At 31.2% G+C, this 12,811-nt stretch overlaps 1 protein-coding gene across 1 annotated transcript; it reads right to left on the bottom strand.

The window, feature by feature from the left end:
- Positions 1 to 402: 402 nt before the first annotated feature.
- LOC133313634 (uncharacterized) lies at positions 403 to 10,851 on the bottom strand. The gene is made up of 6 exons (XM_061515031.1): positions 10,793 to 10,851; positions 3,308 to 3,587; positions 1,223 to 1,342; positions 1,062 to 1,130; positions 926 to 992; positions 403 to 825 (listed from the first exon to the last, which is right to left on the bottom strand). Exons 1-6 carry the CDS (start codon positions 10,849 to 10,851, stop codon positions 758 to 760), a joined length of 663 nt encoding a protein of 220 aa, XP_061371015.1. The 3' UTR covers positions 403 to 757.
- Positions 10,852 to 12,811: the final 1,960 nt, after the last annotated feature.

Here is a 12,811-nt window from a genome sequence, read left to right as displayed (position 1 = left end):
CAAATTATCCGTCACAAAGTAAATGGGAAAGAACCCATCGCAAAGTTTGCGATGGAAATATAGTACAACACCGTCACAAATTTGCAATGGAATTTTTAAAAATCCCATCCCAAATCTGGATGTAATGCCGTCGTAAAAAATTCAGTCCATAGTCTAATACAAAAATCGTCCCAAATTTGCGATGGAATAATGAAAAATACCTCGCAAACTTTGCTATGGAATGTGAATACCGTCACAATAATCAGCAGATTTGCGATGGAATATCCATAAATTTCCGTCACAAAATTATAAAAATTAAAAAAAAAATTAAATTAATAAATTTTCAAACCTGTAAACAGTACAACCAAAACAAAAATATTTTGTCTCATTGAAATGAAATAACTAACTAATTATAATCCATACAAACTAACAAATTACAATCTCATACAACCTACAATTATAATCCCATACACACCAACACTATAATTCCATACAAACTAACATTATAATCTCATACAATTAGAAAAATGTATCAATAAAGGTAGTCATAAACAAAAGTTTCAAATACATCATGAAGTATGGGTGTGGGATGGGGATGAGAATGAGGATGGGGATGAGGATGAGGATGAGGAGTCTACAGTCTGCTTCTTCTTCATCATCTTTTTCTGCTTTTTCTTTTCTTTCTTCTTCTCCATTTTGTTCAGTAATTTCTGCAACAGATTATCCATTTTTTCTGTTTCTCCTTTTGCTGTTGCAATTCGGCATCCATTTTTTCCCTTTACTCCTTTTGCTGCTGCAATTCTGCCTCCAATTTAGCAGTCACTGCTCGCATTCTGGCAAGCTCATCTGCAATAATAAGAACATATGCTTAGGTCAATTGTTTTGTACTTAAATTAAATGGACTAGGGAGTGAAATTTTGAAACAATTAACTATAAATGTCTTTACCTTCGGAAACACTTGGAAGTTGTTTAGAGGGGCGCTTGGTACTCTTGAAGCTGCTAGCAGATGCTCCCTGTCCAAAAATTCTTCCATTTTTATTAAATGGCTCAGTCGCCTTAATAAAGAGTTCATTGCTATCGACCTGAGAGGAGGCGGTTCCATCGTCTGTCACCTGTGTTCGTGTCTCCTCCTGGAGCTTTTGGAATCCTTCCTACAAGCCAAAAAAAAAAACAAAATATTAATAAACATGAAGTGAATTAAACTCTAATAAATCAAACAAAAACGAAGTAACTAATAATTCACCGCTATTTGTCTGGATGTGTTGTTAATCCACCGTCGAGTCCCTGCTTCAGACTCTTGTGTGTGGGTCCTTTGAAATGTAGCAAACTCAACCCGATCTGGGGGCACCTCCCCAGAAGCTAGCTACAAATAAAAATTGGCATCATTAATTAATTACAAGTGCAAATTATAGAATACCATAAAAAGTAATGCATACTTACAATTCTTCTTTTATACTTACAATACTTATAATGTTATGAAGAAAGATTCTACAATTGTCTACTAATGGACCACTCAGAAACCAAGTGGGCACACTAATTGGTTCTTAACTTCTCCCATTGACTTATATTTACTGAAAATTCAACTTACACAATATATATATATATATATATATATATATATATATATATATATATATAGTCTACCCATTGATGGAAAACACTGCCTAACTTAAATATATATCCTCTCTTAACATGAATAGGAGCAATGCTCCCACAAATCAGCATGGTATGCGTATATGGTGCCATGTATGCTTTTTTTGTTCACTAGTCAATGTGAAATAATTAAGTACCCAACATTTCATTAATTCTCATTTATTTGTTTAGGTTTTCTGAGATGATGACAGCTTCAATATATGCATATCAAACCAAGAAAAAGTAGGATTCAACGAAGACATGGGCCACAATAGTGTTTGGTAGGGAGCAATAATACTATTACAAATTTAATTTCTTTTTGGGCCCAAAAAAAAAACGTTGAAAAAGTTCTATATGCTTTCACAACCATTGATTGGTTATCCACAAGAATATATGTGATATTAATTATAAACAAAATTAGAGTTTGGTTTTGATTGACTCAAAATTCATGTCCACTTTTCACCACAAACAGCAACTCCTAACTCCTAACTATGCAAACCAATCTCCAATTCATCTCTGCACCCCTTACCAAAACTTCAATCAAAATTGTTAACACTTCAAATGAAAACTACCAAACCAATCAACAATCCTCTGCGGGAAAAATTAAACGCCTTGTTCTCACCCAAGAAGGTAGAACCAAACTTAACATATACCCAGATAAAGAGTTCTATGCATATCCACGCTTGGTGACCCATGTAGATGATGGCTTCATATCCACACTGACCAATCTTTACAGAGAAAGATTTAGACCCAACAGAGAGATTCTTGATCTCACGAGCTCTTGGATTAGCCACCTACCCAACGATGAGTGTGCAATATCTCCAAAAATAAACACAAGGCTTCACCAATAAAAAAATTCCACCATCATGCTCTCAGTACACCCATCCAAGTTCAGCGAGAGGCTCAGCTAGCAAGTTCAAATTCTAATGCCCCAACACCTTTGATTCTATCTACGTATCTGGTTCAGGTTTTGAATTTGGTTCTTCCTTCACCTTCTCCAACAGCTTCATCTGATGTACCTTGAAGGATTTTTCCAGCCCAAGGACCCATCCCAAAGGATGGCAAAAAAGATTGCCATCCAAACTAACTATCTTTCCAACTTTCCTAACTAATCTGAAGACTCATCTTATTCTTTCTAGTATAAACTTTCCAAACTCTTCCCCTAACACTTTGAGTCTTGTCCCTAGCAGTTACTCATGAAATTTCTAAATGCGTGTCCAATTTATGCAAAGCCCATCTTAATTTGCAGCACGTGATTCTGGTTCCGCCTTTTCTATCTCAAAATATATGTAAATAGATGATTAGTATTTTAGGGTAATGATGCAGAATTCAGATCTCACTTTGCAAGAGGGATTTTGGTGTGTCTAGTTTTATGTGTACTTTCAAACATACAGACAGGGATAAAAAAATGCAACTGTTGTAAAGAATAAGAACTTAGAGAACTTGAACCCAGTTTCGAAGCAAACTGGTAAAATATGGAATGAAATTAAAATATGAATTTGTAAATAGTAAACCAAATTTGACAACAAAAATTTAATTTTTACACCAAAAATGATATAAAATCGAAGTAAAGCACGAAAATCTACTCAAAATAAGTTGAAAGAAGCCATCGCATAAGCAGGTATCATAAAAAATCAAGCATAGAGCATATCCATGAGTAAGTGTGAGTCTGAGACACAAAGGAAGAAGCCCTAACCTTTGTATCGCTCCGCCTGCTTGGCGATTTTGGCAATGTAGACGAAGTTCTCGCGACCCTTAGAGGAGGCCTCTCGCTAAAGGTTAGGTGCCAGTAGAAAAAATCGACGAAAAAGGCTGATGAAAGGGTTTTGTGAAAAGGTAAGTGGTGGGAAAAGGGAAAGTGAAAAACATGGAGGGAACAGGGAGCAGGTAAACCAAAAGTTGCACTAATACGGTGGCCTATGAGCTCACGGACTCCAATTTTAACAAGGTCAAGTGGATCAAAGTTACAAGCCTGCCTGTATGCATAAAAAATAAAAATAAAAAATAGTTAAGAAAGAGTAAAAATACAAAAAAATAGGGAGAAAATATGTGAAATAAAGGGAAAAAAATAACTGCAAAGATTGGAAAACTATTCAGAGATAATGGTTTGAGTTTTATCTTTTGTGATTTACTCATTAAAAATAATAAATAATAAATAATAAAATGTTAAATTTGTATTTACTTTAATTTTTTTTATCAAAATATAAATTTGTATTTATTTTCATTTGAAATCATTGCTTCCGTTTTTTATTTGTGGTTTTAGAGCTCTTTTATTTTATTTGCCATTTTAGAAAATTAACAAAGTATCTTTTTTTCTTAATTTTTTTTATATATATAAATAAGAGAGGATATTAATTAAATGAAATTCTTCCTATTTTATATTTTTATATGAAATACAAATTATTATTAATTGAGAAAAAATAAAAAACATGGAACATAAACTAATTATATAAATCCGAATATGTTATATTTAAATAAAAATTAGATTTAAATTTAGCTTTATCAATTAACTTTTCATCATTCAATTGCCCCAACCCATCATTAGATCATTTCAGTTCATTGTGTCCAAATTTTAGCAAGGATATTTCGGGGGAACCTTTACTCAATTATATATTCCATTTTGGTTGAACCAATGTATTGAGTACCAGAACCATCATGTATCGATTAGGGCATTGGATGAGTGGCTCAGAGGTCTAATCGGGTGTGTCACTGATTGAAAGCTTGATTTAAATTTTTACAAAAGTATGTAATAAATATAACAATAATGACTCGATTTCGCCAATTGCAACTCAAGTTATGATTTTCTCAAGCTTTTCACTCTTCCTCCCATGGCTTCAACGAAATGAGAAAGAAGATGGCTGATGGTGTTTTATGTTTTTAGTGATCTACTGTTCATGCTTTGTTCACTTAAGCTTAGTTAACAAAAGTCAACAACTCAATAAATGACTAGTTACTCATTTCTCCCAAAAGTAACTTTATGGTGTTCCCAACTCAGGAATGTCGTTCCCACCATAAGAGCATCGTTCCCACCATGGGAACCACTTATCGAATGTCGTTCCCACACCGAGAATGACTGTTATTCATCAAATCAAATCTAATTTTATTTTTCTGAACTCATTTACATTTACTTTTATTCTATAAGGAACAGTTTTAGCAATTCACAGTTGGGTTTCTGCACATTTTTTTTGAAGTACACTGTGAATCACTAATTGTGCACTGTTCGCATGCAAATCCGTAAAACTTATAAACTTATTACTTTTGGTCTAAACATGACTTGTTTCGCATACATTGGACTCTCATGTACTTATCACTTAATTTTTTTTTTATGGACTCTACCGGTTGCTTAAACAGTAATACAAAATACCCGACAGAAAACACTATTTACGAGATTTTTGCAAAAAGTGTCAGACTAAACAAAATCACATTCTAAACACATGTTTGGCATCTAAATCCTCAAATTAAATATCTATAATAAAAAATTACTTGTGAGGGTCATTGTAGATTTAGGGTCATTAAATATTCTCAAATTTTACTGCATACTTGAAAACCATCACAAAACCCGTCGCAATTTGCGATGGAAAAGGATTCCATCGAAAAAATGGAGCCATTTTTAAATTTTTTTAATGTTGAAAAACAAAAAGTTTTACTGCATAACTAAAAAACATCGCAAAACCCGTAGCAGTTTGCGATGGAAAAGTATTCCATCGCAAAAAATGGAGCCATTTTTAAAGTTGGAAAAACGCAAAATTTTACTGCATACTCGAAAGCCATCGCAAAACCCGTCGCAGTTTGCGATGGAAAAATATTCCATCACAAAAGAAGAGCCATTTTTAATTTTTTTAAGGGAATAACATCTGTCATTTTAAAGGATATAACCTTATATCATTTTAGATCCTCACCATTGATTTCCGTCCAACAATAGTTATAATTTATTGGATCAAAATTATTAATTAATAATAAATTTGGCTCATTAAATTTGACCCACTAGATTATACTCGTTGATGACGGAAATCAACGGTTAGTATCTAAAATGATATAAAGTTATATCTTTTAAAATGATAGATGTTTTCCCCTTCTTTTAATATTGAAAAAAGCAAAATTTTACTGTATACCAGAAAGTCATCACAAAACCCGTCGCAGTTTGCGATGGAAAATGATTTCATCGCAAAAAATGAAACCATTTTTTAATGTTGAAAAATGCGAAATTTGACTGCATGGTCGAAAGCCATTGCAAAAACCGTCGCAGTTTGTGATGGAAAAGGATTCAATCTCAAAACCTGTCGCAGTTTTGCGAGGGCTTTTGTGATGACTTTCAGTTATGAAGTAAAATTTCGCGTGAATGCATATCGGAAGGCCATCGCAAAACCCGTCACAATAAGCCGTCGCAATCTATTCATAATTGTGACGGAATAATTGACCATCCCTATTTGGGATGGTTTTTGTGACGAACATGCGACGATATTTGCAACTACTCTTTCGCGACGATAATTCAGCTCTATTTCCGTCGCAATATGATTTCCGTTGCAAATTCCGTTACAATTTGTGACAGATAATTTACCATCTCAATCCCCGTCACCAATTGCGATGGAATATTTCCCATCGCAAATTTCCGTCACTGTTTATGATTTTTCTAGTAGTGTATTTAGTAATGCACTGTATAATACTATATAGGATAAAAATAAATAATTTTTAATAAAAATATTTTTAATAAATAATTTATATAATTCTTCAAAAAATGTCATATCATATTAATTTTTATAAAAATCTATTGATCAGTGTATCCAAAAAATAAATAAATTTTTATAAAAATAAAAATATTCAATATTTTAAAATTTAATATATTGAAAAATTAATTTTTATTTTAATGTATTAATATTAAAATAATATATTAATTTTTGAGAATTGCACTGGTCAACGATTTTAATACGCTAACCCCTTATCAGGTCTAATCCCTCCCTCTCAGACCAAATTAAGTTATACATCATTTTGATGTATTAAGGGGTTCTGCTGTATAAGCTTATACTATACGATGATCACACAAACAACTGAAAATGTCATAACGTATAGTATAAACTTATACTATCATGCCTTATACGTCACACCAAACAGGCCCTTAGCTACTCTTGGAGTTGAAAATTATTTTTTTAAAAATATACTAGATTAATATTAGGAGGAGTTTAATGCCAACCATTACCACATAAGTTACATGATAATTGCTTAATAATATATAATTTTATAACAAAACTAAGTTATATATATTACATAATAATATAAATTAAATAATCTTATTTTATAATGTTGAGAACCTGTATGGATCCTCTTTTTTTAAGTTAGAAGCTACTTATAAGCTAAAGCTAAAAATAATAATAATAAAAGTTGTTTGGTAATTACATAAAAATTGTGTATTAAAAAAATTATATAATTTTTTTAGCTTAAAGGCACATATTTCAAGAAAACTATCTCTCTATCTATCTCTATAGATTTTCATTTAAAAAAAAAGCATACAATTCATAAAAAGCAAATAATAGTTTAAAAAAAGGTTCTTTCTAAGAGCTTTTAACATTTTTCTTCGTTAAAAAAAAAAGAGTTTTTCATTTTAAGAGTTTTTTTCAAAATCTATTTGGTCTAACTTATGCTTACAAGAGAGGATCCAACTAGGCACTGAATATTATTTAGTTAAGAGAAGTTAACTATTAAATATATTGATGATTACAGAAATTTGAAAAGATGTAATAAAAATATCAACAGCTTGAAGTTTCTTATTGGTAGACTTTCAGAAAGACCAAATCATTAGGCATTGAAATAGATTAAATACAAATAGAAAAGTAAGAAACTTTATTAAGAAAAAAACTTGTTTTTATTTTTTTGGCCCCTTAAAATTGGTATAAATAAACGAAGCCACCAGCACCAAGGGGAGATGGACAATTAAGGGTGAGACAGACAATTAGGGGTGAAAGTGAGCTGTTCTGAAAAGCCCAAGCTTACGTAAAAAAATTTTAATTTGGCCTGGCCCAAGTCTAGTATGAGTCTAACTGTTAGCTGGCTTGACCCGTTTATAAAAAAAACAAATGGCCTAGTCTAGTCTGTTAACCTGCTAATTTTTAACTTCCAAGCAGAATCATGAATCAATTTTATAAAATACTCAAATTCTATTGCTAAACCAAAAATCATAATTTCAACGCCCAAGCAGAATAACGAATCACATCAAACTCATACAATCTGCATTTAAGTCAATTTCAAAAGCAAAATGCTCAAACTAAATAACATATATTTCATCAGATCCAACAAACAAATCCATACTATGTAAATTAAAATAACTACATGAATCCAACAAACACATCATGATACTTGTAGTAAGTATAACATCTCCCAATTTTTTTTTAATATATTCATACACACAATCTAACATGCTGAGATGTTGGTTCCTCTTACATAAGAAATAAAGTCAGATTTCTATTAAAATATAATCAAATATAATTAAGGTATAAATAATTGCAATTGATTAAATTTATATCTTTTGTTTTTTAAAGTCATACTTATTCTATTTTATTTTATTTAAAATAAATAGTACAATATAGGTCGGCCTGTAGGCTTATAGGTCAGGTCTTGTGGAAATGAGCCTACAGCCTTTTTATTAAACAAACTTTTTCATAGCCCAAGTCTGACCTATTTTACAAAATATACTAGGTCAGGTCTGGCCTGACATAGGCCAAGCCGAAGGCCTCTGTAGACCGGACCGGCCCAATTTCACTCCTACGGACAATATATTAGTTACAATGATTAAAAAGACAATGATTTTCTCGTGACCTATATAAGAAGATCTTCAACTTTAATTTTTATCGATTAATTATGAAATTTCTTTTCAATCTATTTGTTGATTTTTGGTTTGACATGAGTTAAACACTCGTGTTAGGAGCATATGGATCTCAAATATAACTTGACGTTGATTCAGATTTATTTAATTCAAAAAATCATTTTTCTTCTATATCATGTAATTGTTTTTGTTTTTTATACTTCCATGTGAGTTGATTTTGGGTATCTATAAGAATTTGGGAGGTTGGTATATGGATCGGATTTGAATACATGCACATTTATCATATATGATAATGAACTAGAAGTAGACTACTGCATTAAGGGATTAAATTTCTTAATTGGACGTAGAAGGTTAAGGTATTAATAAATTAAATCTTAATTCTTTTAGGATGAATTCGGACGTTAATAATCGAATTAGATTATTAGGGTAATTAATTAGGGAATTTTTTTTATTTTATTTTTTTTGGAAAAATTCCATCGGTTCATCGCTTCGCGATTAGTCCGATTCGGGGCGGGTCCAGGATTAAGGCTTTAAACCCCTCCCAAAGGTGGTACTGGGGAGATTCGAACACATGCCCTCACCCCCACCTGCTCAGCTCCCATACGCCAACTGAACTACCACCATTTGGTAATTAGGGAAAATCAAACCCTAAATAAGAAATCTCGTGATTCATTATCTTTTACTTAATTAATTAAAATTAATTTTAATTATTATTTTTAAGAAACAAATCACTCACCCTAAAATGTAAGCTAAGTCCACATTTGTATAACAAACTTCTACTACCGAATTTATGTGAAAAAAGTGAGTGCGTATATGACGTACATATCATATAATAATTGTCATATCCCTTGAGAAATAGTTTTTTTATTTTATTTCTGTAAGTACAACATTTTTCTTAAATATATTTGTCAATTAGTGTATTTGTATAGTTTATTTTTTTCAAAATAATTTTTATAATTTTGTTAGTATAAAATACATTTTATATACACTTAATTAATTCGAAACATACACTTATTATGATTTCCCCTTTTCAATGTTATATTATGTTATTTACTCTAAGCGCACAAATGGTTTATTGAATTCATTTTATCCATCTATGGTTCAAGTTTAATTATCTAATATGCTTTTGGGAAACATATACATGAAACTTTTTAGGAAATTTGGGTGTAAAATTGTGGACAAAAATATCCCTCAATTTGGGTGCGAAAATATAGACAAAAACACCCCTCAAGGGTTACTTTCGTAATTTCAACCAATTTTTTCAATAATATTTTACCTTCGACCAAACATAGATTTAGGAAACTTAAACCAATTTTGTCAGTAATATTTCGATCTAGCAAACAATTTTTTTTAACTTTCTCAGAAAACTCATTTTCCTATCATATTCTCAATAATTGTGATTCTCTGTTAAAAAAAATTGTGATTCCCAATAAGCGCACAAATGGTTTATTGAATTCATTTTATCCATTGTTATTAAACTCGGACCGACCCGGCTGGGTCGACCTGGGAACCGGTAAACCGGTCATATAACCGATCCGATTGAAGCAACAGACCGGCCATGCATCAGAACTGGTGTGACCCGGTCCGACCCGACCTGTTTTCATGAAAACCGGTGACCCGACCCGTTCACAAAAAAAAATTTCAATTTTTTTTTCAAAAAAAAAAAAATCATAATGGACATAATTGAATATTTTTTTGCTTATCAACTTACATAAGTTATGTATTTACAATACTAATATTATCTCAATTATGCACTATGCAAAAAAATTTGATTTGATTTATAGTTAGGGATGTCATTTTCTGAACCTAAAGCCCCGTATCACGATCATTATATTTTTGTTTGATCTTTTATTGGATAATATATGTGATTTATTATTTTTTATATTAAAATATTTGAAATTTTAATCATTTTTTTAGATATTTGAGGATGTTTATAATTTTTTAATATAAATTATAAAATTATATATAATTACCGGATCATACGATTGAACCAATGACTCACTGGTTGAACCAGTGACCCAGTACCTCGACCGGGTCAATGACCGGGCCAGTTTTAATAACATTGATTTTATCCATCTATGGTTCAAGTTTAATTATCTAATATGCTTTTGGGAAACATCTCCAAGTATACATGAAACTTTTTATTAACACGTATCAAAATTAATTGATATTGTATCCAGCACATGAAGGTGTTGGATTATTAAATTATAAAATGGAACAAAAGAACTATATCTAATACCACGGGAAAATGTAATTAGTAAATCCATAAACAAAGTACAAAATAATAATAATTATAAGGTGACACGGGAAAATTAAGATACATATTGTTGAAATGTTGAATTCACCCTGTCCTCTAGTTTTACGTACCTTTCATTATCTTCGAAGCACGGAACTTGAAAAAGGCAATCCTTCTTCTGTCTAGTCATTGTGAACAAAAACAAAAAAAAACAGAACAACTAGAAAGCAATAGCTCTCGCCAAAAAAGAAAGAAAGAAAGCAATAGCTTATTCAGAATTTATATATCTATAGAGGTTAAAACCGATGATCTTTATCTTCCAATTCATATATTTACATATGTGTGCTTTGTCCGTACCAAGTAAAGTTGCACAACTTTCCGATCATGTATAGTATTTGAATTATATATATATATATATATATATATATATATATATATATATATATTATCAAAGCCAGTTTAATTCGATTTTAGCATAGTCTCGGATCTATATTGAGAGTAACTCTCTCAACATCATTTTCTCCATTTTCAAAACATGAATTTGATACCTCTAGTTAAAGGAGTTCCTTACCACTTAAACCCATAATTATTGATTTATGATTGATATTTAACTGTACCCACTTTATAAACATTTAAGCTACAGAAGCTTTTTCATCTATTCATTAAGAACTCGTCTATGTAGAAATAATTAAAGAGGGGCGTGGATAGACAAAAGGGAGTGTCAATAATGACACCCCGGCCCCTCTAAGTTTACAAGAAGTCATAGGTTTAATTCTTTATGTCACTATTGTTAAAAAAAAAAATATTTTAAGTAAAATCCAACCAAACATGTTTCTTAAGCCTATATTCTAATTTTAAAAGAAATTATTGTAGTAAATAGATCTTAAGGTTTTCTCTACGAAAAAAAAGAGAGATTAAATAGGTATTATTAGACTCTCGTAATTAACCTAACAAAGTAGAGGATAAATGGGAAAACATAAATTGTAGGAAGATTCATCGATTGTAAAATGATTTATTCGAAAAGTGATTAAATGAAATAGTGTAGGATGTTTATTCGTTTTAAGAGTACGTGTTTTTTTTATTAAAAATATGTTTACATTTTTTTATAGTAATTAAATAAGTTTCTTCAAAAAAATAAAAACCTTAAAAAAGAATTATATATTTTCCGGAAGCTTAAAATACACTTATCCCTCTCCAAAAACTGTATTTGGAGAGGCAAATTTTAGAAAAATTCTTAAAGGTTTGAAAAAGTGCAGGATTTTCCACACACAAAAATTAATAAATAAGAAAAAATTGCCGGGGTTTCATTTGGGTATGAATATGAGCAACGTCGTAAAATCCACCCAGTGATCTGGGAGGAGGTGTAAACCTAAAGGGTCAAAGGCCAAGGAATGTGATGTATATATGGGGGTTAAATAAATCCGTCATTCTGGGTCTATGAATGGTGCTTGCATGGTGTGTGTGGGTTTAATATTATGCAACATATATATAAGGTCAAGTTCTTTGCTCAAATTGCTAGTGCGAACCTTATCTCATTCCTTCTGTGGAGAAAAGAAAGAATGATTTTTATTTTATCTTTTTGGATAAACTACAGGTATCCTTCACGAATTAAGAAAGAAGGTAATATATTGTTCGGGACGCGTCCAGGATTAAGACTTTAAACATTTTCTAAAAATGATACTAGAGAGGATATTCTCATCCCCACCTGCTCAGCTCTAATACGCTAATTGAGTTTATCATCATTTGATAAAGAAGGAATTATTCTAACATTTGGAAGTGTGCGTATTAGTTCATTAGAAGCATGTATCTTCCGATCAGAGAATTTCTTGTACGGGCTAATGGTTTAGCCAAAAATGTCCAGACTTTAATACGAGGATATATTCTAGTTTTGTAATGATTTTATAAAAAAATTAACAATCAAATTTGATAATCTCCCTTCCCTCATGAAAAAAATTCTCTGTGAGACTCATTGGAGCATAACCCAATAGTTATCCAAATCATCAGAACTCTAGCATTCAGAGAAATTAAATCTTCATTTCGCAGTCTTCACAGCTAATTAAGAAAAATCAAGGGGAAAAACAATAAAATCAATTGATTCTTCCTTTCTCTAGCTAAGAGCATTAAAATGCCATGGCTTTCTAAAGGAGAGA

Source organism: Gastrolobium bilobum, unplaced genomic scaffold (assembly GCF_033153095.1).
Source record: "Gastrolobium bilobum isolate Gb01-03AN ecotype WA unplaced genomic scaffold, APGP_CSIRO_Gbil_v1 utg33260, whole genome shotgun sequence".
NCBI classification, from domain to species: Eukaryota; Viridiplantae; Streptophyta; class Magnoliopsida; order Fabales; family Fabaceae; genus Gastrolobium; species Gastrolobium bilobum.
Note: the sequence above shows the minus strand (reverse complement) of the source record. Positions and strands in the feature narration are given on the sequence as shown.

Coding starts and splice junctions, on each gene's coding strand:
- LOC133313634 (XM_061515031.1), bottom strand. CDS start 10,851: ATGACTAGACAGAAGAAGGATTGCCTTTTTCAAGTTCCGTGCTTCGAA. Junction 1,343..3,307: donor GCAGGCGGAGCGATACAAAG/GTTAGGGCTTCT, acceptor TTTTATTTGTAG/CTAGCTTCTGGGGAGGTGCC. Junction 826..925: donor ACTTCCAAGTGTTTCCGAAG/GTAAAGACATTT, acceptor TTATTATTGCAG/ATGAGCTTGCCAGAATGCGA.